Raw genomic sequence first — 26,948 nt, 5'->3', positions numbered from 1 at the left:
CAACATCAATTGTTCAGAGGAGACTACGTGATTCAGGCCTTCATGGTCGAATTGCTGCAAAGAAACCGCTACTAAAGGACACCAATAAGAAGAAGACACTTGCTTGGGCCAATAAAAATGAGCAATGGACATTAGACCGGTGGAAATCTGTCCTTTGGTCTGTTGAGTCCAAATGTGAGATTTTTGGTTCCAACCACTGTGTCTTTGTTAGACGCAGAGTAAGTGAACGGATGATCTCTGCATGTGTTGTTCCCACCGTGAAGCATGCAGGAGGAGGTGTGAGGGTGCTTTGCTGGTGACTCTGTCAGTAATTTATTTAGAATTCACACCTCTAGGCTGTGTAAGGGCTATTTGACCAAGAAGGAGAGTGATGGTGCTGCATCAGATGACCTGGCCTCCACAATCACCTGACCTCAACCCAATTGAGATAGTTTGGGATGAGTTGGACTGCAGAGTGAAGGAAAAGCAGCCAACAAGTGCTCAGCATATGTGGGAACTCCTGTTGGACTGTTGGAAAAGCAGTCCAGGTGAAGCTGGTTGAGAGAATGCCAAGAGTGTGCAAAGTTGTCATCAAGGCAAAGGGTGGCTACTTTGAAGAATCTCAAATATATTTAGATTTGTTTAACACTTTTTTGGTTACTACATGATTCCATGTGTTATTTCATAGTTTTGATGTCTTCACTATTATTCTACAATGTAGAAAATAGTAAAAATAAAGAAATACCCTTACATGAGTAGGTGTGTCCAAACTTTTGACTGGTACTGTATATTTTTTGTTTTTTTGTTTTTGTACTCTTCTCCCTTGTACTTTTCTCCCCAATTTCATGATATCCAATTGTTAGTTACATTCTTGTACCATCGCTGGAACTCCCCTACGGACTCGGGAGAGGCGAAGGCCAAGAGCCATGCGTCCTCCGAAACACAACCCTGCCAAGCCGCACTACTTCATGACACACTGCTTGCTTAACCTGGAAGCCAGCCACACCAATGTGTAGGAGGAAACACCGTCCAGCTGGCAAGTGAGGTCAGCTTTCAGGAGCCTGGTCCGCCACAAGGAGTCGCTAGAGCATGATGGGACAAGGAAATCCCTGCCGGCCAAACCCTCCCGTAACCAGCACAAAGCTGGGCAAATTGTACGCCGCCTCATGGGTCTCCCAGTCACGGCCAGCTGTGACACAGCCTGAGATCAAACCCGATGCAGTGCCTTAAAGACCGCTGCGGCACTCGGGAGGCCCAATTTATGTGTTTCTATGGGACTTGAGTCTGGACTATATAGGGAATAGTGTGCCATTTGGGACATGATACTAGCAGGGCACTTACCAATACTGACCGAGGCCCGGCCCCGCAGCAGCAGTTTCAGACACTCACTGTTGTCTGTAAGGCAGCAGTAGTGCAGTGCCGTGCTCCCTTTGGCTGTCTGCTTCTCCAGGTTGCCACTGACACAGAGCAGACACACCACTGTGGTTAGGACATTCACCTCAAGGGAGCACCTCAACTTCCCTTCATCAACAACTAAATATGTCTAATCTGAGAGAACAACTTCTGATCTTATCTACATGTTTTTGTTTACCGTTAAAATACTTTAGACGATTTCCCCCTCTTCACATTTGAGATGTTTGCGTCTGCTTTTATGAGACATAAACCCAGCATCTTTTCACCTAATCAGTCCTTAAGTAAGGCTTTAGTACCTGTTCTGGGTCAGGAAGTCCACAATATGGAGGGAGTTGCGGTCCACCATTCGTACTGCTAGATGTAGTGCCGTCTCACCCGGTTCCTGAGAGCATGGACAAATACCCTACATGACTAAAAGTATGTGGACACCTGCTTGTCGAACATCTCATTCCAAAATCATGGGCATTACTATGGAGTTGATCCCCCTTTGCTGCTATAACTCTGGGAGGGCTTTCCACTAGATGTTGGCCACAAGAGCTTTAGTTAGGTCGAGCACTGATGTTTATGTAATTAGGCCTGGCTTGCAGTCGGCGTTCCAATTCATCCCAAAGGTGTTCGATGGGGTTGAGGTCAGGGCTCTGTGCAGTCCAGTCAAGTTCTTACACACCGATCTTGACAAACTATTTCTGTATGAACCTCGCTTTGTGCACAGGGGCATTGTCATGCTGAAACAGGAAAAGGCCTTCCCCAAACTGTTGCCACAAAGTTGGAATGTCATTGTATGCTAGCGTTAAGATTTCCCTTCACTGGAACTAAGCGTCCTGGCCCGAACCATGAAAAAGAGCCCCAGACCATTATTCCTCCTCTACCAAACTTTACAGTTGGCACTATGCATTCGGGCAGGTAGCGTTCACCTGGCATCCGCCAAGCCCAGATTTGTCCATCGGACTGCCAGATGATGAAGCGTGATTCATCACTTCAGAGAATGCGTTTCCACTACTCAAGAATCCAATGGCGGAAAGCTTTACACCACTCCAGCTGATGCTTGGCATTACGCATATCTTAAGTTTGTGTGCGGCAGCTCACATTTTATACACCTGTCAGCAACAGGTGTGGCTGAACTAGCCGAATCCACTAACTTTAAGGGGTGTCCACATACCTTTGTATACATAGTGTAGCAAAAGGTATATTACAGAAGCATACATGCATATCGGCAAAAAAACAGTTTACATTTGAATCAGAGGTATTAACATATGACAAATCAGCAGAACCTTTTTAGTCCACGTTAGAAGTCTGTCATGTGGGGGCATGGTGCAGCAGTAGTGGTAGAGACGGCCATGCACATATTTCCCACAGTACCATGTGTACGAAGCCCCCCACCCTATACTTTGTACTGTTTTCCCTCTAAAACAAGGTATTCCCAAAACCCAGGGGTAAGCACAATGCTCTCGGGGGGTACGCCAAATAAAAATGTGATTCACATAATTGTATTTATTTATTTTTTATTAAATAAAAAAGAAATCAACAATTCTTCACATTTTCAAACAGTACATTTATATTTTCCAATGGGGCTATACATTTGGGTGAGGTTTTTCTCTCCCCTGAGTAGCCTCGTTTCACTGCCATTTTTTTCCCTTAACCATCTAGTGTTCAGCGAAATGTCAAATACAGGAAGCCTCGTCAAATAATTAACATTAACCTTTACTCTCTCGCGGGAAACCTTCACTCTTTTAACCTTTACTCTCTCGCGGGAAACCTTCAAACTTCACTCAGTTTTCAGAATATAGACGACCTCCGAGTATAAAGACGTGTAAAAGCAACAGATACCATTAACAAGAAGGAACTAAAAGCATCTTATATGGCGAGCTACCGAGTGGCAAGGACAGGCAAGCCCCATACTATTGTGGAGGGCTTCATTCTTCCTGTTGCCGTGGATATGGCTGGGACAATGCCGGGGGGAAAGGCCAAAAAAACTATACTATACGCATCAATGACATGGCAAGAGATGTTTTGAAACAATTACTGCTTCGCATACAAGCCAGTGAATTCTATGCTGGATGAGTCAGATGTGGCGGACCTGACACAGCCTGGCACAGCTCCTGGTATATGTCTGTTACGTTTATGGGGGGTCAATTAAAGAAGACATCCTCTTCTGCAAACCACTGGAAACCAGAACAACAGGAGAGGATATTTATTTATTTTACCCCCTTTCCGCCCCAATTTCGTGGTATCCAAATGTTAGTAGTTACTATCTTGTCTCATCGCTACAACTCCCGTACGGGCTCAGGAGAGACGAAGGTCGAAAGCCATGCGTCCTCCGAAACACAACCCAACCGAGCCGCACTGCTTCTTAACACAGCGCGCATTCAACCCGGAAGCCAGCCGCACCAATGTATCGGAGGAAACACTGTGCACCTGGCGACCTGGTTAGCGTGCACTGCGCCCAGCCCGCCACAGGAGTCGCTAGTGCGCGATGAGACAAGGACACCCCTACCGGCCAAACCCTCCCTAACTCGGACGACGGTAGGCCAATTGTGCGTCGCCCATCACCCCGGCAGGCTGCGACAGAGCCTGGGCGCAAACCCAGAAACTCTGCGATGCAGTGCCCTAGACCACTGCGATATTTTTAAAGTACTGGACGGCTTTGTGACATCAAATGGACTTTGGTGCTCAAGATGTGTTGGCATCTGTACTGATGGTGCAAAAGCCATGACAGGGATATAGTGGAGTGGTAATGCGCATGCAAGCAGTTACGTGTTCAAGCAGTTGCCCCCGACGCCACTTGGGTACACTGCAGCATCCACCCAGAGGCTCTTGCTGCCAAGGGAATGCCTGGACACTAGAGTGAGAATGGTTAACTTTGTTAAAGCAAGACCCCTGAAATCTCATGTATTTTCTGCATTATGCAATGATATAGGCAGCAACCATGGAACGGTTTTACAACATACAGAAGTGCCTGGCTATCAAGGGGCAAAGTATTGACACATTTTTTAAATTGAGAGATGAGCTTAAAGTTTTCTTGACTGGCCATCATTTTCTCTTGTCTGACCACTTCCATGATGACGAGTTTCTCACACGACTGGCCTATCTGGGTGATGTTTTTTCTCGCCTGAATGATCTGAATCTAGTATTACAGGGACTCTCCGCAACTACTGTATATTCAATGTGCATGACAGAATTGAGGCTATGATTAAGAAGTTCGAGCTCTTCTCTGTCTGCATTAACAAGAACAACAGACAGGTCTTTCCATCATTGTATGATTTTTTGTGTGCAAATGAACTCAAGCTTACGGACAATGTCAAATGTGATATAGAAAAGCACCTGAGTGAGCTGGGTGCGCAATTATGCAGATACTTTCCCGAAACGGATGACACAAACAACTGGATTCGTTATCCCTTTCATGCCCTGCCTCCAGTCCACTCACCGATATCTGAACCCTATCAAAATTGCAACAAGCGGTTCTGTGTATATTGAATTTAATCAGAAGCCACTGCCAGATTTCTTGATACCGCTGCGCTCAGAGTTTCTTGCCTTAGCAAATTGCGCTGTTAAGACACTGATGCCCTTTGCAACCACGTACCTATGAGAGAGTGCCCTCAATAGCATGACAACTAAATACAGGCACAGACTGTGTGGAAAATTATTTAAGACTCTCTCCAATGCAACATTGCAGAGTTATGTGCATCCTTTCAAGCACAGCTATCTCCTTAACCTGTGGTGAGTTATTCACAATTTTTGATGAACAAATAAGGTTTTATATGTAAGATGGCTAAATAAAGAGCAAAATTATTGATTATTATTATATTATTATTTGTGCCCTGGTCCTATAAGAGCTCTTTGTCACTTCCCACGAACCGGGTTGTGACAAAAACTCACACTCATTCTTATGTTTAATAAATGTATCGTATAGTGTGTGTGTGTGTGTGTGTGTGGCAGGCTTACGTGGCGCTGACACTGGTGCTAGAGGGGATACGTGTAACAGTATAACTTTAGACCGTCCCCTCGCCCATACCCGGGCGCGAACCAGGGACCCTCTGCACACATCAACAACAGTCACCCACGAAGCATCGTTACCCATCGCTCCACAAAAGCCGCGGCCCTTGCAGAGCAAGGGGAACTACTACTTCAAGGTCTCAGAGCAAGTGATGTCACCGATTGAAACACTATTTAGCGCGCACCACCGCTAACTAAGCTAGCCGTTTCACATCCGAAAACATACGCAGATGGAGATTGAATGTTTGAAGGGGTACGGGACTGTAAAAGGTTTAGGAACCACTGCTCTAAAAGATAGCCCAGTGGTTAGACTGTTGGGCCAGTAACTGAAAGGTCGCTGGTTCGAATCTGCCAATGTGCCCTTGAGCACGGCACTTCACCCTATTTGCTCGGGGGAAATTGCTCCGGATGAGAGCGTCTGCTAAATTAATAAAATGTCAAATCTGTCACCTGCCCACCTTCTGGCTGTCTAAATAAAAAAAGAATATAATGTGATTAATCTTACATGCTCATTGGCCAGTGGTATGGTCTCCATCAGGTCCACTCCTTCAGCGTAAACCTGGATGAGGGAGAGGATGTTTCGGGTCTTCACTGCCTCACACAGGACGTGGAGCCTGGACTCCTCGTCCGCACACTTCCTCTGAACAAACTTCTTCTCTGTGTACTTGGCTGTGATGTAGTCCTTCCGCGTCTGCCTGAGGGAGACAAGAGCGCAGACAGACAGATGGGCAACTACCAAGAGACAGGAAATCTGAGTTTAAGGCCAAGTTCCAAATGGAACCCTATCCCCTAGTACATGGATTTTGACCAGGGCCCCTGTCAAAAGTAGTGGACTATATAGGAATAAGTTGCCATTTTGGGATGTACCCTAAGACATTCAGGACTATACATAGTATAACAAGAAGTTAAATGTATTGAACTTAATATGAAATAAATAGTGAATGTATTTAGTCAGTGTTTTTCCTGTTATGGTGTTGAAGGAGGGAGAGGAGTGGGTGTGGTTTGCCCGACTGTCTGTCACTCACATGTCACTGGAGGGGTTGGGTTTGGTCACGCCCCGTGCAGACAGGTCCGCTTCCATGATCTCATTGAAACCCGCATTGCCCACATTTTTTGCCAGCTGGGAAAGACCAGGTAGAGCACACGTCAATATGGTATCTATTCAGACCCTATAAATCTAGCCTGGTTCCAGATCTGTTTGTGCTGTATAGCCAACTGCCATAGGAGTTGGCAAGACAACACAAACAGATCTGGGACCAGGCTACTACTAATCATACTAAAATAGTACAACAGCTTATACAATCAGAGCTGGGTTCAAATAATCAAAACTGCTTGGCTGAGCTTCCCTGGCATCTACCCATCTGGCACTCCAGGCAGGCTAAAGCAAACGCGATAAAATATTGATTTAAAAAAAATGGTTTTGAACCTGTTTGTATACAATGCAACCATTAATGCCTGTGATATTTACCAGGAGCTCTGCGGTTCCCAGGACGTCCAGTGTGAGAGACTGTATTCTAGAATAGTGGACGCCCATCTCCCTGTGGATTCCAGAACACTCGATGCAGATGAGCACTCCCAGGTTAGTGGAGAGCCAGGTGGGCTCTGAAGACAGAGATATATTATCAGTGTAAGACTAGTGTGCTATGGCCTGGAATGATCTGGTGGGTTGCTGCCACTGCCTTCGGATCTTAGCCCTTAACCTTCTGGCACACCATTTCTCCTCTTTACTTTCCTGTCTCTGATTTTTTTTTAGTTGAAAATATTTCAAAAATTATATTAAAAAAGACTAGTGTGCTTCCACTATAAGTTCTCACCTGAAATAGTTGTACAGTTAAATAAAGTTCCACTCCTAAGAGTGAGATGTGGTATATTGATGCACTATTTTCATTGTCCTATCAGTGTAAATTCAGCACATGGGATATATAGGCAAGGTAGGATTTCAATAACATCTAACCGAAACAGCCAACCCTCTTTCTTCTATATTTGAGGAATCAGTCTGACTGGCCTAACAAAGACTCCTAAGAATGTGTGTGAGCGCATGCACATAGACAAAAGAACACGTCAATCGTCAAACAAAGCAAGGTTGTGCGTTCAGCATGGTAAATTACGAAAACCATATCAGCCCCTCACACATTCACATACTGTATGTACAACACTGTGTTCATTTTCATATAATACCCCTTCTGGGAGGAAGACCACAATATTTTCTTGCTGCCTTTTCCCAGAATGCTCTCTGTGTGTCACTCACTAGGCGCTCCACAGTCGCAGCAGACGTCGTTGCCGCTCATCCTCTTGACCTCACTGACGATGGCCTTGGTCAGCTCCTGCACTATGTTGTTCTCCCCTCCCTCGTCCTGGTCTCCTTTGAAGGCATTGTTCAGCGCCTCCTCCTTACTGTTCTGCAGGACTGAGATCCATCTGAAAACACAGGCAGGTCCAACCGAGACAAAACGTAAGCTTGGAGGCAACATGTACGTCCCAAATGGCACCCTATCCCTTATGTAGTGCACTACTTTTGACCAGAGCAGAGTACACGTTATAGGGAATAGGGTGCCATTTGGAATGCCTACAACGTCAGAGGGTCTGAGAAGTGACCAATTACATGTACCCCCTGTATCACGTATACACATAATGAAGAGCAGGGTTCCCCAACTGTTTTCTAAGCAAAAAATAAATACAATGAAACAAATGTATTGATTTTTTATTGTTGAACATAAAATACTGTAATTTAGGAAATTCTAGAGAGATACACTAAATACACAAAAGTATGTGGACACCCCTTCAAATGAGTGGATTAGGCTATTTCAGCTGACAGGTGTATAAAATCGAGCACAAAGCCATGCCTTGTTCCAACATCTAGTGGAAAGCCTTCCCAGAAGAGTGGAGGCTGTTATAGCAGCAAAGAGGGGACTAAACTCCATATTAATGCCCATGATTTTGGAATGAGCATGTTCAACGAGCACCTGTCCACATGCTTTTGGTCATGTAGTGTATGTGATCATATATACATTTTAAGTGATGATTATTTAGTCAAAAATGATATCTGTTTTAGCTTCCTGCTGTAAATTTGTAGTCTACAAATCATTTGTAATTATGTTACGGCCTCCATCCACTCAAAAAATACAATCGGCCCGCGGCTGAATCTAGTTGATGAGCCCTGATAAAGGGTGATCAATCAAAAACACATATTTTAAAACAATGTTAATTGTGTAGATACTCCTCTGAGAAAACCAATGGTCCAAACTTCACATCTCTATCAGAATCCGTTCAAAATGTGTTTTTTTTTATTGCTTTGTAGGAAGGCCAGAATTAGGGTGACTATGGAGGCCAGAGGCCAGAGAAGAAAATAGCATTGCATCAGCTAGGCTGTATGCTGTTTGAGAAATAACAGTCTCTCTGACAGGCTCACTGTTGAACTCATCTTTCTTCTTAAATCCGAAGGACATAAAACAATATAGAGGTAAGATCGAAATCGAGTTTGAGACATGACATGTTGTATTTTCATATTTCAGTATACACTTTTCAAATGAATGCTATTCTTCTTTTGAAGATTTCTCACAGAAACATGCATATATCTCTGTGAAATGTCAACAGAGCACTGAGCATAACGCAAGTTTTTTTTTAAAAATTTCAACGCCGTTTACATTTAATTCAACTCGTGTCATGCTAATTTAGCTTTTTGCGACACACGGAAACAACTCTGCAGACCACCACCACAACACGTAAAATCCTCAAAAGTTGCAGTGCAAAAGTGCCACCACTCTATCAACAGAGCTCGGAGCTTATTACCGGATGTATTAGGCACAAAATCCAAATTTGGGATATAATGCTAATGACATGTTAGAGAAAGACCCCACCGAACGATTCAGACATGAAGAATCATATTTGTCTTGGTAAAATGTATTTGATGAAATAAGGAAGTGAAATTTCATCACCAAAGTGTGTTTCCATCCACTCTGGGCAGAGTGGATGGACACCCTGCATAATGATGTATACACAATGTTCGCACACAAACTTGCACCGTGCAAAAGGCACAGACAGTTCACATTGGTTCAGTGAACCCCTATGGTACTTACATCTGACACTCAGTCTCTTCCTCAGCTTGAAAGTGATAGGTTCTGTCATCTGTTTGGGTAAACAACAAAAAAATGAGATCAGATTGAGTAAGAGGTAGTTGCAGTAAGAGAAGCTAGGCTACCGGAAGGCATACTACTAAAACTAGTCCAGGGTTGCAGAGGTTTGAGATGGAGATGAGCCTCAAACTGCTGCGTAACATACGGGAGAAGAGATCAAAGCTTTTCTTCTCATCTGGGTTGAGCTTCACTTGACAGGTTAGCAGGTTGAGTTTAGCTGGTGGTCTGTTCGCCTATGAAAGAGGAGCAGAGAGACAGATGAGAGAAGAGAGTGGACCAGAAAAATAAGAGTGTATCATACAGCATGCATGGAACTTTCCCATAAACTAAGTCAGTTGTGTGATGTCGAACACTCAAATGACTTCAGAAAAATAACATTATCAAATGCAGCAGTAACCCATAAATGTATCATTGTTGAATGAAATGGTATGCTGCTTACAGCCACATCCATATAAAGGCCCAATGAACACCATTGTTTTTAGATGTCACAATTATTGTCCAATTCTTTAATGAACAAATGTGACCCTTCCCAAATGAAAAAATTCTATACTATATTATTGTATAAATACTATAGCATTTACGGTAGTGTTTTTGCAGACTTTACTTACTGTAGTATACCGTAGTACTTACAGTTAACCATAGTATAAATGGTGGCCTCCCGGGTGGCGCAGTGGTCTAGGGCAGCGCTAGCTGTGCCACCAGAGACTCTAGGTATCGGCATCCGGCCGCGACCGGGAGACCCATGAGTCTCATTTGTATCCCAGTTAGGGTCTACACCGGTTGTAAAGCGGATTGAAGTTATTTGGCTACTTTAGTTGTGATAGAAACCTTATCAAAACAGATAGGCCAGGCTACATGTGACTATGATTTGAAAAAGTAGCAAAAAAAAGGCATGTCATCCCAGCTGCCAAACTAACCCTGATTCAGATGACCATCCTACCCATGCTAGATTACAGAGACATCATTTATAGATCGGCAGGTAAGGGTGCACTCGAGCGGGTAGATGTTCTTTACCATTCGGACCATCAGATTTGCCACCAATGCTCCTTATAGGACACATCCCTGCACTCTATACTCCTCTGTATACCCATCGCAAGACCCACTGGTTGATGCTTATTTAGAAAACCCTCTTTGGCTTCACTCGTCCCTATCTGAGATATCTACTGCAGCCTTCATCCTCCACATACAACACCCATTCTACCAGTCACATTCTGTTCAAGGTCCCCAGAGAACACACATCCCTGGGTTGCTCCTCTTTTCAGTTCGCTGCAGCTAGTGACTGGAGCGAGCTGCAACAAACACGCAAACTGGACAGTTTCATCTCAATCTCTTCATTCAAAGACTCAATCATGGACACTCTTACTGAAAGTTGTGGCTGCTTTGTGTGATGTATTGTTGTCTCTACCTTCTTGCCCTCTGTGCTGTTGTCTGTGCCAAATAATGTTTGTACCATGTTTTGTGCTGCTACCATGTTGTTTTGCTACCATGTTGTTGTTATGTTGTGTTGCTACCATGCTGTGCTGTCATGTGTTGCTGCCTTGCTATGTTGTTGTCTTAAGTCTGTCTTTATGTAGTGTTGTGTTGTCTCTCTTGTTGTGATGTGTGTTTGTCCTATATTTATATTGTATTTATTTTTTAATCCCAGGACCCCGTCCCCACAGGAGGCCTTTTGCCTTTTGGTAGGCCATCATTGTAAATAACAATTTGTGCTTAACTGACTTGCCTAGTTAAATAAAGGTTAAATAAAATATAAAATAAATCTATGCACTTAAAATAGCAAATGGAGGACACTTTTCTCGTGGTTCATTTTCATTCCAGCCAGGTAGGCTGTAAAGAGAAGCAATGTGCATTAGGGAAGTTGAGAAATATATATGGTAGGCCTAGTCCATAGAAAGCTGATGGCCATCCCCCTCAAGCAATTGCATAGCCTATAGAAGTGTTGCGCAACATGAGCTCATGGGCGCTCATGAAGTGTTTGATAACATTTGCATTGATAGAGTGCTGAGTACCAGGCAGTTTGGAAGTTTGGTAAGCTACTAATGACCATCAGCAGCATCAGAGCTTGGAGAAACTTAATTACCATGACTAAACAATCTAGTGGAATTTGACTGCCATCATGACTCGTGACTGCCGGTGTGGCGGTCATACGGTCACCGTTACAGCCCTAATCACAATTGAGACAATGCTATGCCATTAGGATTAATGACGTTTTGACATTAGGGTAATGTTGTCAAGAGGAATGTCATGCACAAAATAACTTGTAGCCATTTGTGATTGGATTCCTCGAAGAGGTCAACAGGAATCCAGTCAAAAAAGAAAGAGAAAACCCTGTGCACAGCAGGAATTCAGTCAAGCATTAATACAGAAATCACCCTGCCGACCAAAAAAGAAAAAGAGTTCAATCAAAGATTGAAATTCTAAGAGTGGCGCAGTGGCCTTCTTTTCATCTTCTTCTTGCTCTGTCTTAACATGTGGTCTGGCTCTTCATCAACAACAAAAAGATGTAATTGTGCTTCGTCGTCCACATTGTCGTCCACAGACCTAATTGAATTACACCGGCTGACGTGCAGTATGTACAAGCAGCATGCATAACGGCATGGTATGAAGGAAAGTGAGTGACCAATAGGAGAAGACAGGAACAAGAAAGGAAGCCTCTTACCGTTCCATGGGAGATGGTCAGGAACCCGTTCTTCACAGAACACTTCCTCTTCTGCCACACTTTCCTCAGGCTGAAGAAGAGAAGAGAGAGATAATATTCAATATGACACTACAACACTTCTCTATACATGTTCACCTAGAGCAGGGTTTCCCAAACTTGGCCCGGGGCTACAATGGGTGCACGTTTTGGTTTTTGCCCTGGCACTTCACAGCTGATTCAAATAACCTGGATGACCAATCCACATCTTCAACCACACCATTTCCCGAGCAGCAAATGGAATCATGTACTGTATGTCTAGAGGACATAATATCACCCTATCGCCGATCACCCTATCGCTGCGAGTAAAACGCAAGTGCAAGGTGTCCACAGTGGGTTCCCCACCACTGCGAGTCAAACTACATTTCCCTGCCTTTGCCGGGGAAATATACAGCTGTTCTTGCGTCTGACCATAGGCCATATTGGTCATCCACTCACCCCTCGCTCCTCTTATGGAGAATTCCACAGCATTCCGTACCGTAGGCCTTATTCCCCTGGAGCTGATGAAGGCTGTATCCAGTCTGTTTGGCCTGGGAGTCCTAATACGCAGGAACAAACACACGTGTGCACACACACACACACACACACACACACACACACACACACACACACACACACACACACACACACACACACACACACACACACACACACACACATGTAAAGAACAAATATATAAGTCTCATCTCTCTCAATGCTCAGACATTCATCCAAATCATGTTTCTTCAGCCTCCTCTTCTGAAGGCCTCCACTACACTATGTCGCCATACTCCCTACAGTAGTGCACAATATAGGTAAAAGGGTGCAATTTGTAACTCAGACAATACCTTCAGCAAAATCGAGGTTCAAGGAGAGGGAAAAAAAAGGCTTGATTGGGGAAAGAGCTAAAGTCCACCAAGAAAGCACACATTCCCTCTCCTAGCCACTGGTGGTAACCATCATCTGACTATTGCATTGTAACTGTAAGTCACGAGCCAAGTGAGACGACACATAAGACCAGTCATCTGTAATCCTGTAGTAGACTACAGGTTTGTTAAGGTAGAACTAGTGTCTTTTCCTATTTTGCTATGACAAGACAGGTAAGACTAAATGCATGACAGTATATGCACTAGAACTGGTCTGGAGAAATGATTGATATAAGTAATTGGATTAGGTCCCTTCCTCTCTGCTACCAAGGTTATGTAACTGGTGGGCTCCTGAGTGGCACTGCGGTCTAAGGCACTGCATCTCAGTGCCAGAGGCGTCACTACAGACCCTGGTTCGATTACAGGCTGTATCACAACCGGATGTAATTGGGAGTCCCATAGGGCGGCGGACAATTGGCCCAATGTTGCCTAGTTTAAGGTTTGGTGTAGGCCGTCATTGTAAATAAGAATTTGTTCTTAACTGACTTGCCTAGTTAAAAAAAGGTTAAATAATTTGTTTTTTAAAATACTGGTCTCCTACTAATACCAAGAGGAAATTCCCTCTTGGACCTAAGGTGACACTGGTTTTAAGTCGCAGGCAGGGCTACCTCATCACGAGAGTGTGATTCTAAATCACCGCCACTTCTTACTCCAGTGATTGAGAGCTCACCTCTTTCTGTTCAGACAGTAGGGAGGACTTGAGAACATCTCTGAGCTGACTTAGCTGTTTCCTCTCCCCATCTTGGGTCTGTTTGATCTGAGAAACAGGACGTGGGAGAGTCAAGAGACACATTATTGACAGACATGCAGTGAAACCAGGGCAACTACCAAAGAGAATATTATAAAATGTGGATGAGTCTCAAATGACACCCTCTTCTCTACATAGTTTACTACTTTTGACAGAAGCTCTATGGGCCTTGGTCAAAAGAAGTGCACTAAATAGGGAATAGTGTGCCATTTGTGAAGCAGCCTCAGCGATAGAGAGAAAAACCCCTCTCAGACCAACTCAGACCCACTTCAGCACAATCAACCCAAACACTCAGTTCAAGGAAATGAAGATAAAACATTCCATCTCTTTTTTATAAAGCAGTGTTGGGACTGACTCCTGGCCTGTGGAGACTCAAACTGACACTACATAAACTTTGAAGAAGCATTGTTTGGAAAATGCTTATCAAGCATTTGGTGAGAAATGTGGTGTACACATTAAACCAGGAAAGGATGAAGATAGAGGTCGACAGAGTGGCTCACTGTAATCAAGTCTGTCGCCAGTTTCTCTATGGAAGGTTTGAGGCTTTTCACTGCGATTAGCCCATCCTGGAAGAAGCTGTGAGGAGAGAGGAAACAAACACAGAACAGGAATTTTCAGAGTCAAAATGGGTCAAGCATTTGCCCTCCTACAAACGACAAAAGCCAATAATTAAACATTGATCATGTGAAATCCCCAAATAAATGAAAATGACATACTTGCACTGGGCGTGGAAATATTTGATGAGGTTTTGGAGGAAGTCGACCCTCTTTTTCGTATCGATTTCATTCACTTTTAGAAGATACTGGAGACAGAATAACACACAGCTAGTAATGGCCACAGAGAGGTAGGATGAGGTGGTGCACTGGCCTGATCCCAGATCGGTTTGTGCTCTCTATGTAACTGAGTTAGATTGTACAGTAACCTCACTCCCCAGGTGTTGAAATGTCTACACTCGCGCTACTGAATTGGTCACTTTTCACTGGCACAACTGGCTAAGAGGTTGTGGTTGTCCCACCTAGCCATCTTAAGATGCATGCACTAACTGTAAGCTGCTCTGGATAAGAGCACCTGCTAAATGACTGGAAAACGTTCATGTAAATAGAGGATCACTTGTCGAGCCCAGTAAGGGGACAGGGACACTGAAGGAAGCTCTGCTGTTAAAGCAAGCACAGTCACGTCCATCACATTATAGCCAATACCCATGATCATAATAGCCCATCCAATCTACCTACCTCATCCCCATATAGCTTCTTTTTTTTAAATGTACTTTTCTGATCTTTTGCACACCAGTATTTCTACTTGCACATTATCATCTGCACATCTATAACTCCAGTGTTAATTTGCTAAATTTGATTTACTTTGCTACTATGGCCTATTTATTGCCTTACCGCCTCACGCCATTTGTACACACCATATTTAGACTTAGAAGAAGTTCTATTGTGTTATTGACTGTACGCTTGTTTATTCCATGTGTAACTCTGGGTTGTTGTTTGTGTAACACTGCTTTGCTTTATCTTGGCCAGGTCGCAGTTGTAAATGAGAACCTGTTCTCAACTGGGCCTACCTGGTTAAATAAAGGTGAAATAAAAAAAAAAAAAAAAAATAATAATTGTGATGCCAGCGAAGCAGAACTGGGACCTGGCCAGTGGTACACACCCTCTCACCTCACACATCTGGAACTGGAAAAGGCGTCTCTCCTTCTCCATCTCCTCAGCGATCTCTCCGCCACTGAACTCTGTCCGTATCATCCCATGCTGCTTGGCATGCTCCTTCTTCTCCTTCTCTATCTTAGTGCTGCAGGGAACACAGAGGTCACAAGCGACGATGATGCTGGTGAAGCACCGCACGAATGGACGAAGGAGGAAAATCATTCACCAATGAACTCGTAGCAAGCAGCTGCACGTGGTATCAGCATTTACTCGCATCAGTTTACGTTAAGTTATTACACCGTTCTCATTCATCAATTCGAACCAACATGGCCACTCACATCAACCCAAAGGCTCTATGACTATGCCACAGGAGTTTGTTTGCACAAGGCATTACTCTTTAGTAAACTATTAACTCTCAAATGACCTGCCAAGACGTAATACAGTGAACTAGATTGATCTCTACCTTTGTTAAGTAACTTATAATAATCTGTCAAAACGTGTCTGTCATGCCTGTCATTTTGAAAATGAAAAGATTATGTAGGGACTAGGGACATGTGCCGTATAACTGCAGTAAAGTAAACCCCTTGTCTGTCCATACCATAGTTCATTTGACAATAAAATAACCTCAGACGGACAGAGTATTCACGTACAAACAGGAAGCAAGTGCGGCTATTGTAGGCCTAGTCTCATTCTCTCTCCTAAGGGGCTGTCTGTCAGCTGTTTTAGGAATAGCAGCAGTTGACCTTTTACTAACTTCCATTGTTTTCCCTTCATATTTGTTGTTAAACTGAACCCACATGCAATTTCATGGTGGTGGCAGCTTATTGCCCCTCCCACCCTCCTCTTTTCCTTGTGCTCGTAAGCTATAATCATTCATTTAGGCTCAACTCACACATAGCAAGTGATGGTGCTTTTGTTTGAAACTCAAACTGCTGCAGTGGTGGCGGTGGTAAAACGTAGGGAGTTGTAAACTTGCGAAAGTAAAGTGACTAACTCACAGTTTAGTTTCGTAATCTTTCCAGGCTTTATCAAAAGGCTTTTTCAGATCCTGTTGAAAAGGAACATAACAGTATTATTGCAAGGGAGAGACACATGATATGAGTTTAAGTCGTGAATATTAAACTGACCATAAACTGTGACTTATATTACAGATTAAAGGTCAGTCACATGGACTTTTCTCATTAAGTCATTTACAAGGCAATCCTTACATGGCTATAGGGATAGGAATTAGGAGGACCATCCTGTGGCTACGTGTGTTCAAAATGACTAGCATGGGACAGGCCTACTCCCTACCTCTTGTTCTGACTTGTATTGTAAAACACATGTTCTGATTGGTTATGGTACAACACTGATTGATAATGTTTAATAACACATATAGTAGACCTACCCCTTTGACCCCTTTCAGGTCTCCTTTCAGTAGACTGTCTATGGGGAAGGTGATGATGTTGTTCATGTTCTGCAACTGCAAACACAAACAGGTGGACAGACAGAATTAGAATGAAACGTGGACAAACAGTGAAGAACAAACACCACTGTAAATACAACCTGCAGTGGCTTGAGAAAGTATTCACGTCCCTTGGGGGGGATTGTAATATCATTTGATTGGCACAACATGCAAAAAATATTTTTTACTGTGAAACAGAAAAACAAGACAAAAAAAAGCTGAAAACTTGAGCGGGCATAACTATTCACCCCCCCAAGTCAATACTTTGTAGAGACACCTTTTGCAGAAATTACAGCTGCAAGTCTCTTGGGGTATGTCTATATAATCTTGCCCATCTAGCCACTGGGATTCTTGCCCATTCTTCAAGGCAAAACTGCTCCAGCTCCTTCAAGTTGGATGGGTTCTGCTGGTCTACAGCAATCTTTAAGTCATACCACAGATTCTCAATTGGATTGAGGTTTGGGCTTTGACTAGGCCATTCCAGGACATTTAAATGTTTCCCCTTAAACCAGTCGAGTGTTGCTTTAGCAGTATGCTTAGGGTCATTGTCCTGCTGTGAGGTGAACCTCTGTCCCAGTCTCAAATCTCTGGAAGACTGAAACTGGTTTCCCTCAAGAATTTCCCTGCATTTAGCGCCATCCTTCATTTGTGATCAGTTCCCCAGTCCCTGCTGATGAAAAACATCCCCACAGCATGATGCTGCCACCACAATGTGGGGATGGTATTCTCGGGGTTGTTGGGTTTGCGCCAGACATAGCATTTTCCTTGATGGCCAAAATATTTGTCTCATCTGACCAGAGTACATTCCTCCATATGATTGGGGAGTCTCTCAAATGCCTTTTGGCGAACACCAAACGTGTTTACTTATTTTTATCTTTAAGCAATGGCTTTTTCCTGGCCACTCTTCCATAAAGCCCAGCTCTGTGGAGTGTATGGCTTAAAGTGGTCCTATGGACAGATAATCCAATGTCCACTGTTGAGCTTTGCAGCTCCTTCAGGCTTATCTTTGGTCTCTTTGTTGCCTCTCTGATTAATGCCCTCCTTGCCTGGTCCGCGAGTTTTGGTGGGCAGTCCTCTCTTGGCAGGTTTGTTGTGGTGCCATATTCTTTCCATTTTTTAATACTGGATTTAATGGTGCTCCGTGGGATGTTCAAAGTTTCTAATATTTTTTATAACCCAACCCTGATCTGTGCTTCTCCACAACTTTGTCCCTGACCTGTTTGGAGAGCTCCTTGGTCTTCATGGTGCCGCTTGCTTAGTGGTGTTGCAGACTCTGGGGCCTTTCAGAACAGGTGAATATATACTGGGGTCGTAACAGATCATGTGACACTTAAATAAAGTCCACCTGTGTGCAATCTAACTAATTAAGTGACTTCTGAAGGTAATTGGTTGCATCAGATCTTATTTAGGGGATTCATAGCAAATGCACACATATATATGCACGCACCACTTTTCAATTATTTTGGGGGGGAATTTTTTGAAACAAGTTCTTTTTTTCATTTCACTTTTGTGTTTGTCCATTACATGAAATCCAAATAAACATCCATTTAAATTACAGGTTGTAAGGCAACAAAATAGGAAAAGCGCCAAGGGGGATGAATACTTTTGCGAGGAACTGTATATTTCTGTTTATTTTACCTTTTTGTAGTTTAGCAATTGGCACATCATTACAACACTTTATATAGACATAATTTGATATTTGAAATGTCTTTATGGTTTTGGAACTTTTGTACGTGTAATGTTTACTGTTCATTTTTAACCGTTTTTTTTCACTTTGGTTTATTATCTATTTCACTTGCTTTGGCAATGTTAACATATGTTTCCCATGCCAATAAAGCCCCTTAAATTGCATTGAATTGACAGAGGCTACTCTGTTCAAGAAAGCCTAAACTCTTCACAAGTCACCCATCATAAGGTGTGAAGGAAACGCTAACCATTCACACTATGAAAATAGCAACTGAGCACTCAACCCCCTCTTGCACAATGTCTTAAAAGGCAAGTTCTGCCTGTTACATAGTCTTAAATAGGTATAGATATCTTCAAAAGTGTTACACTCCACACGCATGGTTGCAACAGGTCAAATGAAAGGACAGATAAAAACAATGAATAAGAGGAAAACAAGGGCCATAATGGAGGTATTTGAGAGGTGGAGAGAGAAAGGAGGTAGAGACAGTATGTGACAGTGTATAGCTGTGTGTGTGTGTGTGTGTGTGTGTGTGTGTGTGTGTGTGTGTGTGTGTGTGTGTGTGTGTGTGTGTGTGTGTGTGTGTGTGTGTGTGTGTGTGTGTGTGTGTGTGTGTGTGTGTGTGTGTGTGTGTGTGTGTGTGTGTGTGTGTGTGTGTGTGTGTGCGTGTGCGGTGGGGTCTCACCAGGTTCTTGAAGAGGGCTGTGAGCTCTTTGGTAAAGACGGCAAACATGATGAAGGCTGAGCCCACCTCAGGGTCCTCTCTACAGACACAGTTGTCCCCAAACTTCTCCATAGACTGGATGTACTGCTCCTCATTGTCAAAGTGGGCTGGGAAACACACACGGCGGTCACTTGCAGTCAGTGGTCAAGTCGAACCAGAGTTTCAGTAATGGATCATCACAACACACGTTACGTCATTAAAAAAAAAACAATACAAGTGGCTCTACACAGACTCCCATATTCATATTATCTTCTATGCTATGCAATCCAGGTGACTTTTTAGTGGACATTTCACATCTCTGTGATACTGTCCATGTTTCTAAGTCGACCTGACCCATAAAATGGAAACGCTTTGCCTATGACTAATCACCAATAAGCTTGAGGAAGGTAGTTGACCATAGGAGTTGTCAAGACGGCACAAACAGATCTTGGGACCAGGCTAATGAAGCCACTCTCACACGGCCTCTTCTTAACAATGAACAGCATGTAAGGGCGTGTGAAGTGTGTGTAACAAACTAAGAGCAGCTCCAAACCAAAGCAAGCGCTAAGGTATTTCCAGCATGTGCAGATCACACTCGATTAGAGCCATGATTACCAACTCCTGATCGGTTTCAAAAACACCCCAGGATTATGACTCAGGCCTGGGACTACACTGGAAGGTCTGTGGACTGGGTGAAGGGTGGAGAGGGTTCAGTCATGGAGAGAAAAGGCCTGGGCCTAGGGACTCTTAATATACCGTATTATAGGAAGGACTGGAGTTACAAGAGCAACACCTCTGTTCTTTTGGCCTGCTGGGACAGGTGTGTGGAATGGGAGGAATGTGGAGAGGTGATATCCCTCTAATTCTCTGCCTCAATCGCTCTTTCAAGGTTACACTTCGCCTTCTTCATACACTTCAACCTTCAAGGTCACACTTCACCTTCGATTTCCAGGTGGCGTGTGAAGGCCCCCAAATCAAGATCCAGATCCTCTGGGATCAAAATGTTCAATGGTAGGTGAAACACTGCAATCGCTCCAATCTGTGTCCGTGTCAATACAGTAAAGTCTATTGTAGTCTAAGAAGCATTGAGAGGTCAAATGAAAACAAGAGGGTGCTGCACCAAACACTGAATGGTACAAGAGATTACTGATTATTTCCAGATGAAATCTCGCGTCTTGTGACGGCCGGCCGCCCAACAACCTGCCCGCTTGACCCTATCCCCTCCTCTCTTCTCCAGACCATTTCCGGAGACCTTCTCCCTTACCTCACCTCGCTCATCAACTTATCCCTGAACGCTGGCTACGTCCCTTCCGTCTTCAAGAGAGCGAGAGTTGCACCCCTTCTGAAAAAACCTACACTCGATCCCTCCGATGTCAACAACTACAGACCAGTATCCCTTCTTTCTTTTCTCTCCAAAACTCTTGAACGTGCCGTCCTTGGTCAGCTCTCCCGCTATCTCTCTCAGAATGACCTTCTTGATCCAAATCAGTCAGGTTTCAAGACTAGTCATTCAACTGAGACTGCTCTTCTCTGTATCACGGAGGCGCTCCGCACCGCTAAAGCTAACTCTCTCTCCTCTGCTCTCATCCTTCTAGACCTATCGGCTGCCTTGATACTGTGAACCATCAGATACTCCTCTCCACCCTCTCCGAGTTGGGCATCTCCGGCGTGGCCCACGCTTGGATTGCGTCCTACCTGACAGGTCGCTCCTACCAGGTGGCGTGGCGAGAATCTGTCTCCTCACCATGCGCTCTCACCACTGGTGTCCCCCAGGGCTCTGTTCTAGGCCCTCTCCTATTCTCGCTATACACCAAGTCACTTGGCTCTGTCATAACCTCACATGGTCTCTCCTATCATTGCTATGCAGACGACACACAATTAATCTTCTCCTTTCCCTCTTCTGATGACCAGGTGGCGAATCGCATCTCTGCATGTCTGGCAGGCATATCAGTGTGGATGACGGATCACCACCTCAAGCTGAACTTCGGCAAGACAGAGCTGCTCTTCCTCCCGGGGAAGGACTGCCCGTTCCATGATCTCGCCATCATGGTTGACAACTCCATTGTGTCCTCCTCCCAGAGCGCTAAGAACCTTGGCGTGATCCTGGACAACACCCTGTCGTTCTCAACTAACATCAAGGCGGTGGCCCGTTCCTGTAGGTTCATGCTCTACAACATCCGCAGAGTACGACCCTGCCTCACACAGGAAGCGGCACAGGTCCTAATCCAGGCACTTGTCATCTCCCGTCTGGATTACTGCAACTCGCTGTTGGCTGGGCTCCCTGCCTGTGCCATTAAACCCCTACAACTCATCCAGAACGCCGCAGCCCGTCTGGTGTTCAACCTTCCCAAGTTCTCTCACGTCACCCCGCTCCTCCGCTCTCTCCACTGGCTTCCAGTTGAAGCTCGCATCCGCTACAAGACCATGGTGCTTGCCTACGGAGCTGTGAGGGGAACGGCACCTCAGTACCTCCAGGCTCTGATCAGGCCCTACACCCAAATAAGGGCACTGCGTTCATCCACCTCTGGCCTGCTCGCCTCCCTACCACTGAGGAAGTACAGTTCCGCTCAGCCCAGTCAAAACTGTTCGCTGCTCTGGCTCCCCAATGGTGGAACAAACTCCCTCACGACGCCAGGACAGCGGAGTCAATCACCACCTTCCGGAGACACCTGAAACCCCACCTCTTTAAGGAATACCTAGGATAGGATAAAGTAATCCTTCTCACCCCCCTTAAAATATGTAGATGCACTATTGTAAAGTGGCTGTTCCACTGGATGTCATAAGGTGAATGCACCAATTTGTAAGTCGCTCTGGATAAGAGCGTCTGCTAAATGACTTAAATGTAATGTAAATGTCTTGAAATATACCAACATGCTGCACAACTAAAAAGTTCTGAGGTTAGCACGTAAACAAAAAAGTGTGAAACTTGAGTGGGTGTAGTGATATAGATGCTATAACAGTATACAGTATATGGAAAATGTATACCAGGACTGACTCACTGTACTGTCATGTATAATACTATAGGCCTGGCCTACTATACTGTAAAGCACAGTGCTGTACTGTACTATGCTGTGTTGCGTTGTGCTGTACTCACCCAGGCCAGAGTTGTTTATGGCCTTGACAGACTTCTTGATCTTGGAAAGTACTCCCCGGTCTACGTCTAGAGCCTAGGGGAGAGAGCACAAAGGGGAAGATCAGTAAGGCAGGTATAGAGAAAGAGATACTGTCACTACTCTATTTATCTCTATACACTATCCCTCTCTTCTCTCTCCCAGCCCACACACAAACACACACACACAATTCATAGCCCAGCCCTTAGTCACTATATGGTTGAATTTCCTTGAGATTAGAGAAGTATGGTCATGCTGCCCTGAGCCCAGCCCTACTGTTTAGACAGTAACAACAGACATGGCAACGTGCCAGCCAAGCCTACACCTGCCTGCTCAACCATAGTACTAATGCTATAGCGACAGGCAGCCACTCTTGTGTGTGTCCAAATAGCACCATATTCCCCATGTAGTGTACTACTTTTGATCAGGGCTCATAGGGCTCTGGTTAAACGTAGTGCACTATATAGGGAATACAGTGTGCCATTTGGGACGCATGCTCTGATATGTAGCTCAGAAACCTTAAGAGAGGCTGTAGAAACAAAGGAAATGCTTTGTGGGAAAACCGCACTTAGGAATTGTGGAGAACAGGTGGTACAGTACTATAATGGCCTATTGAACTATAATATAGAAACACATGAATTAGGTAGATGAGCTCATTCAACTGCGAAGGCTGTCCCTGACTAGAAAAAAAAAATTCCAAATGAAATCCAAATAAAAATCTATTTAAATTACAGGTTGTAATGCAACACAATAGGAAAAACGCCAAGGCGGATTAATACTTTTGCAAGGCACTGTGTGCACTGAGCTTTAAGTACACGGTTTTATTAAATAATTAAGACACACACATTATTTGAGAAAGAGCCTGACGGTCACAATGTCATAAAGAAAAATATGACAGCGAGTGTCTGTGTGACTGCCGGACGTTGTCTCGCTCCCCACTGCAGCGGAAAGGCACAACAGCCCAGCAAGTGTTTATTGCCCTGTCTGTGCTGAAGCTGCCACATCATTTCAGACATTTAGTTGTTTACTTCTTTCTGACTGAAAATCAGATTAAAAAAAAAAAAAAAAAATCATTCCATATTCCCTCAACCTCTGCTCTCTTTATGTGAAACATAAACATTGCATGCACGTGACCAATTGGGCCTGACCTATAGCCTATCAATATCACATCAATAATTGGTTACAACAAACTCCGAACACAGTAATGTTGACACACAAAATGGATGCGGAAAGACGTGAAAAAGAAATGGCTGAATGGTTACCGGTTGGTCAGGAAAAGGAGAAGTCAGATCTGTGGAATACATTTGACTTAGTTGTGGAAACAACTGAAGATCAAGAAAAAGGAAGGTATAGAAGCAAGCATTGCATGAGAATTATGTGTGCCAAACAGGTGCTGCTAGATCACAATATTATGATTTTTACACTATTTACACTAAATAAACAAGTGTTACAGAGAGTCTGTTCTAACGAAAAAAATATATACAGTTGAAGTCTGAAGCTTACATGCACCTTAGCCAAATACATTTAAACTCTGTTTTTTACAATTCCTGATATTTAATCCTAGTAACAATTCCCTGTCTTAGGTCAGTTAGGATCACCACTTTATTTTAAGAATGTGAAATGTCAGAATAATAGTAGAGAGAATGAATTATTTCAGCTTTTATTTCTTTCATCACATTCCCAGTGGGTCAGAAGTTTACATGCACTCAATTAGTATTTGGTAGCATTGCCTTTAAATTGTTTAACTTGGGTCAAACGTTTCAGGTAGCCTTCCACAAGCTTCCCACAATGAGTTGGATGAACTTTGGCCCATTCCTTCTGACAGAGCTGGTGTAACTGAGTCAGGTTTGTAGGCCTTCTTGCTCGCACACACTTTCTCAGTTCTGCCCACACATTTTCTGTAGGATTGAGGTCAGTGCTTTGTGGTGCCACTCCAATACCCTGACTTGGTTGTCCTTAATCCATTTTGCCACAGCATTGGAAGTATGCTTGTGGTCATTGTCCATTTGGAAGACCCATTTGCGACCAAGCTTTAACTTCCTGACTGATGTCTTGAGATGTTGCTTCAATATATCCACATAATTTTCTCACGATGCCATCTATTTTGTGAAGTGCACTAGTCCCTCCTGCAGCAAAGCACCTCCACAACATAATGCTGCCACCGCCGTGCTTCACGGTTGGGATGGTGTTCTTGCACGCCTCCCCCTTTTCCCTCCAAACATAATGATGGTCATTATGGGCAAACAGTTCTATTTTTGTTTCATCAGACCAGAGGACACAAATTTGTGGAGTGGTTGAAAAACGAGTTTTAATGACTCCAACCTAAGTGTATGTAAACTTCTGACTTTAACTGTATAAAGCCTTTAGTACAGCAAACTAAAAACAGTTGCATGCTTTTGTGAATAGTGGCTTATTTATTGTTTAGGCTAATTATTCAAAGCTTCCTTTGTTAATTCATTTCAAAACGAAAATGCTTGATTACATTTCAAAGCACGAATTTATCGTCTGCTTTGTGACGGCATGAACGAATGAATGATTGATTGATACAGTAGCATATATATTGAACTATAGGCCTAAGTAAGTTACAGTACTAAGACTTAATAACAGCAGGCGCTCTTAGGCCTACAGCTTGATGGTGGTTAAGCAAGGCTACTATACAAAGCCTACTAATGATAAAGATATGACATATTATTATAATGATGATCGTAATAATTGTAATAATAGCAATAAGAAGGAGATCAAGAAAAAGGAGGGTATAGGAGCGAAGGCTGTGTGCATATTATGTGTGACAAACAGGTGCTGTTAGATTACAATATCATTTTTCTGCTTGTTTGGAACAGTGTAAACAACACTAAATCAGTTATAAGTAATACCAGTCTGTTCTAAAGATTTTTTTAAAAGCCTTTATTACAGCATAGCAAAGATTAAAAACAGAAAAATCTGTAAATTGCTTTATCCGACACATAGTCATTGCATGAGGCTTGGTGCTCACGGAATCAGTAGGCTACTAAGAACAAACAGGCAACAGAAGCAAGATTTGTCTTATTTCTGTAGATATATATGGATGATTTTTAAAGCCAGGCACATTTAACAGTTAGGCTATTGATTATAGACCTAATTAAGTTTGGGTTTGCTCTCTTCTCAATTTTCTTAGACAATTATGCTAAGCACTATTCACACGGGACTAGTATTACTAGAGAACGTTGGTTATGTAAATATTACCCCAGAATGTCTGTTATTCCAGATGACGATTCGGACAAGATAGTTTTTTTCCAAACTACCCTCTGTAATTGTTCCTTTTTTCCAATAAATGTGCAGTTATGACGGAAGCCTGGAGTTTTTTTTTCTAGGTGTGAAGATATTCCAGGAGATAACAGGGCTGATAACTGATAACTCCAGCTTGGTTTACCAAGTTTGTAAACCATACCAAACCATCTTTGGTATGGTGTCATAATATTAGATCATAATCATTCGAATATTTTAGCGATCCGCAGTAGGCGTCCTAAATGTCCCCCAGCCTTCAGGTGTGAGCTAAACAGTGCACTGGTACTTGAGATGAGTTTTAAGGCTATGGATGCGAAAGTGAACAAATCATTTCGATCTATTAACAGCAAGGGTTACATTAAATAGGCACAATATTTTTTACTGATACATTTGGCAATATTCAATTCATATGCACAAAGCATATGAACAAAAGCATTCACGTACAGCATATGACACCATAGTACCCTCCAAACTCGTCGTTAAGCTTGAGATCCTGGGTCTCGACCCCGCCCTGTGCAACTGGGTCCTGGACTTTCTGACGGGCCGCCACCCAGGTGGTGAGGGTAGGAAACAACATCTCCACCCCACTGATCCTCAACACTAGGGCCCCACAGGGGTGCGTTCTCAGCCCTCTCCTGCACTCCTTGTTCACCCATGACTGCATGGCCATGCACGCCTCCAACTCAATCATCAAGTTTGCAGACAACACCACGGTGGTAGGCTTGATTACCAACAACGACGAGACGGCCTGCAGGGAGGAGGTGAGGGCCCTCGGAGTGTGGTGTCAGGAAAATAGCCTCACACTCAACGTCAACAAAACAAAGGAGATGATTGTGGACTTCAGGAAACAGCAGAGGGAGCATCCCCCTATTCACATCGATGGAACAGTAGTGAAGAAGGTGGAACGTTTTAAGTTCCTGGGCGTACACATCACGGACAAACTGAAATGGTCCACCCACACAGACAGCGTGGGGAAGAAGGCGCAACAGCGCCTCTTCAACCTTAGGAGGCTGAAGAAATTTGGCTCACAGCCTAAAAACACTCACAAACATTTACAGATGCACAATCGAGAGCATCCTGTTGGGCTGTATCACCGCCTGGTACAGCAACTGCTCCGCCCACAACCGTAAGGCTCTCCAGAGGGTAGTGAGGTCTGCACAACGTATCACCGGGGGTAAGCTACCTGGCCTCTAGGACACCTACACCACCCGATGTCACAGGAAGGCCA

At 43.8% G+C, this 26,948-nt stretch overlaps 1 protein-coding gene across 2 annotated transcripts in view; it reads right to left on the bottom strand.

Annotated features, from left to right (window-relative positions):
• The window catches only part of LOC123994866 (arf-GAP with SH3 domain, ANK repeat and PH domain-containing protein 2-like), a 49,617-nt gene that overhangs the window by 5,419 nt on the left and 17,250 nt on the right, over nucleotides 1–26,948 (bottom strand). For both annotated transcript variants that reach the window (XM_046297926.1, XM_046297927.1), the window contains exons 2-19: nucleotides 22,441–22,513; nucleotides 19,329–19,474; nucleotides 16,903–16,977; nucleotides 16,514–16,563; nucleotides 15,531–15,660; nucleotides 14,583–14,668; nucleotides 14,367–14,442; nucleotides 13,789–13,875; nucleotides 12,652–12,752; nucleotides 12,178–12,247; nucleotides 9,664–9,751; nucleotides 9,462–9,510; nucleotides 7,634–7,803; nucleotides 6,854–6,987; nucleotides 6,411–6,505; nucleotides 5,891–6,080; nucleotides 1,689–1,774; nucleotides 1,321–1,436 (exon numbers count right to left, since the gene is read on the bottom strand). In XM_046297926.1, coding sequence (XP_046153882.1) covers nucleotides 1,321–1,436; nucleotides 1,689–1,774; nucleotides 5,891–6,080; nucleotides 6,411–6,505; nucleotides 6,854–6,987; nucleotides 7,634–7,803; nucleotides 9,462–9,510; nucleotides 9,664–9,751; nucleotides 12,178–12,247; nucleotides 12,652–12,752; nucleotides 13,789–13,875; nucleotides 14,367–14,442; nucleotides 14,583–14,668; nucleotides 15,531–15,660; nucleotides 16,514–16,563; nucleotides 16,903–16,977; nucleotides 19,329–19,474; nucleotides 22,441–22,513 — 1,822 coding nt within the window. The remainder of the gene's footprint in view (nucleotides 1–1,320; nucleotides 1,437–1,688; nucleotides 1,775–5,890; nucleotides 6,081–6,410; nucleotides 6,506–6,853; nucleotides 6,988–7,633; nucleotides 7,804–9,461; nucleotides 9,511–9,663; nucleotides 9,752–12,177; nucleotides 12,248–12,651; nucleotides 12,753–13,788; nucleotides 13,876–14,366; nucleotides 14,443–14,582; nucleotides 14,669–15,530; nucleotides 15,661–16,513; nucleotides 16,564–16,902; nucleotides 16,978–19,328; nucleotides 19,475–22,440; nucleotides 22,514–26,948) is intronic.

This window comes from Oncorhynchus gorbuscha, linkage group LG14, assembly GCF_021184085.1.
Source record: "Oncorhynchus gorbuscha isolate QuinsamMale2020 ecotype Even-year linkage group LG14, OgorEven_v1.0, whole genome shotgun sequence".
Classification (NCBI taxonomy): domain Eukaryota; kingdom Metazoa; phylum Chordata; class Actinopteri; order Salmoniformes; family Salmonidae; genus Oncorhynchus; species Oncorhynchus gorbuscha.
The sequence above is the reverse complement of the archived record's forward strand: the minus strand, read 5'-3'. Positions and strand labels throughout refer to the sequence as shown.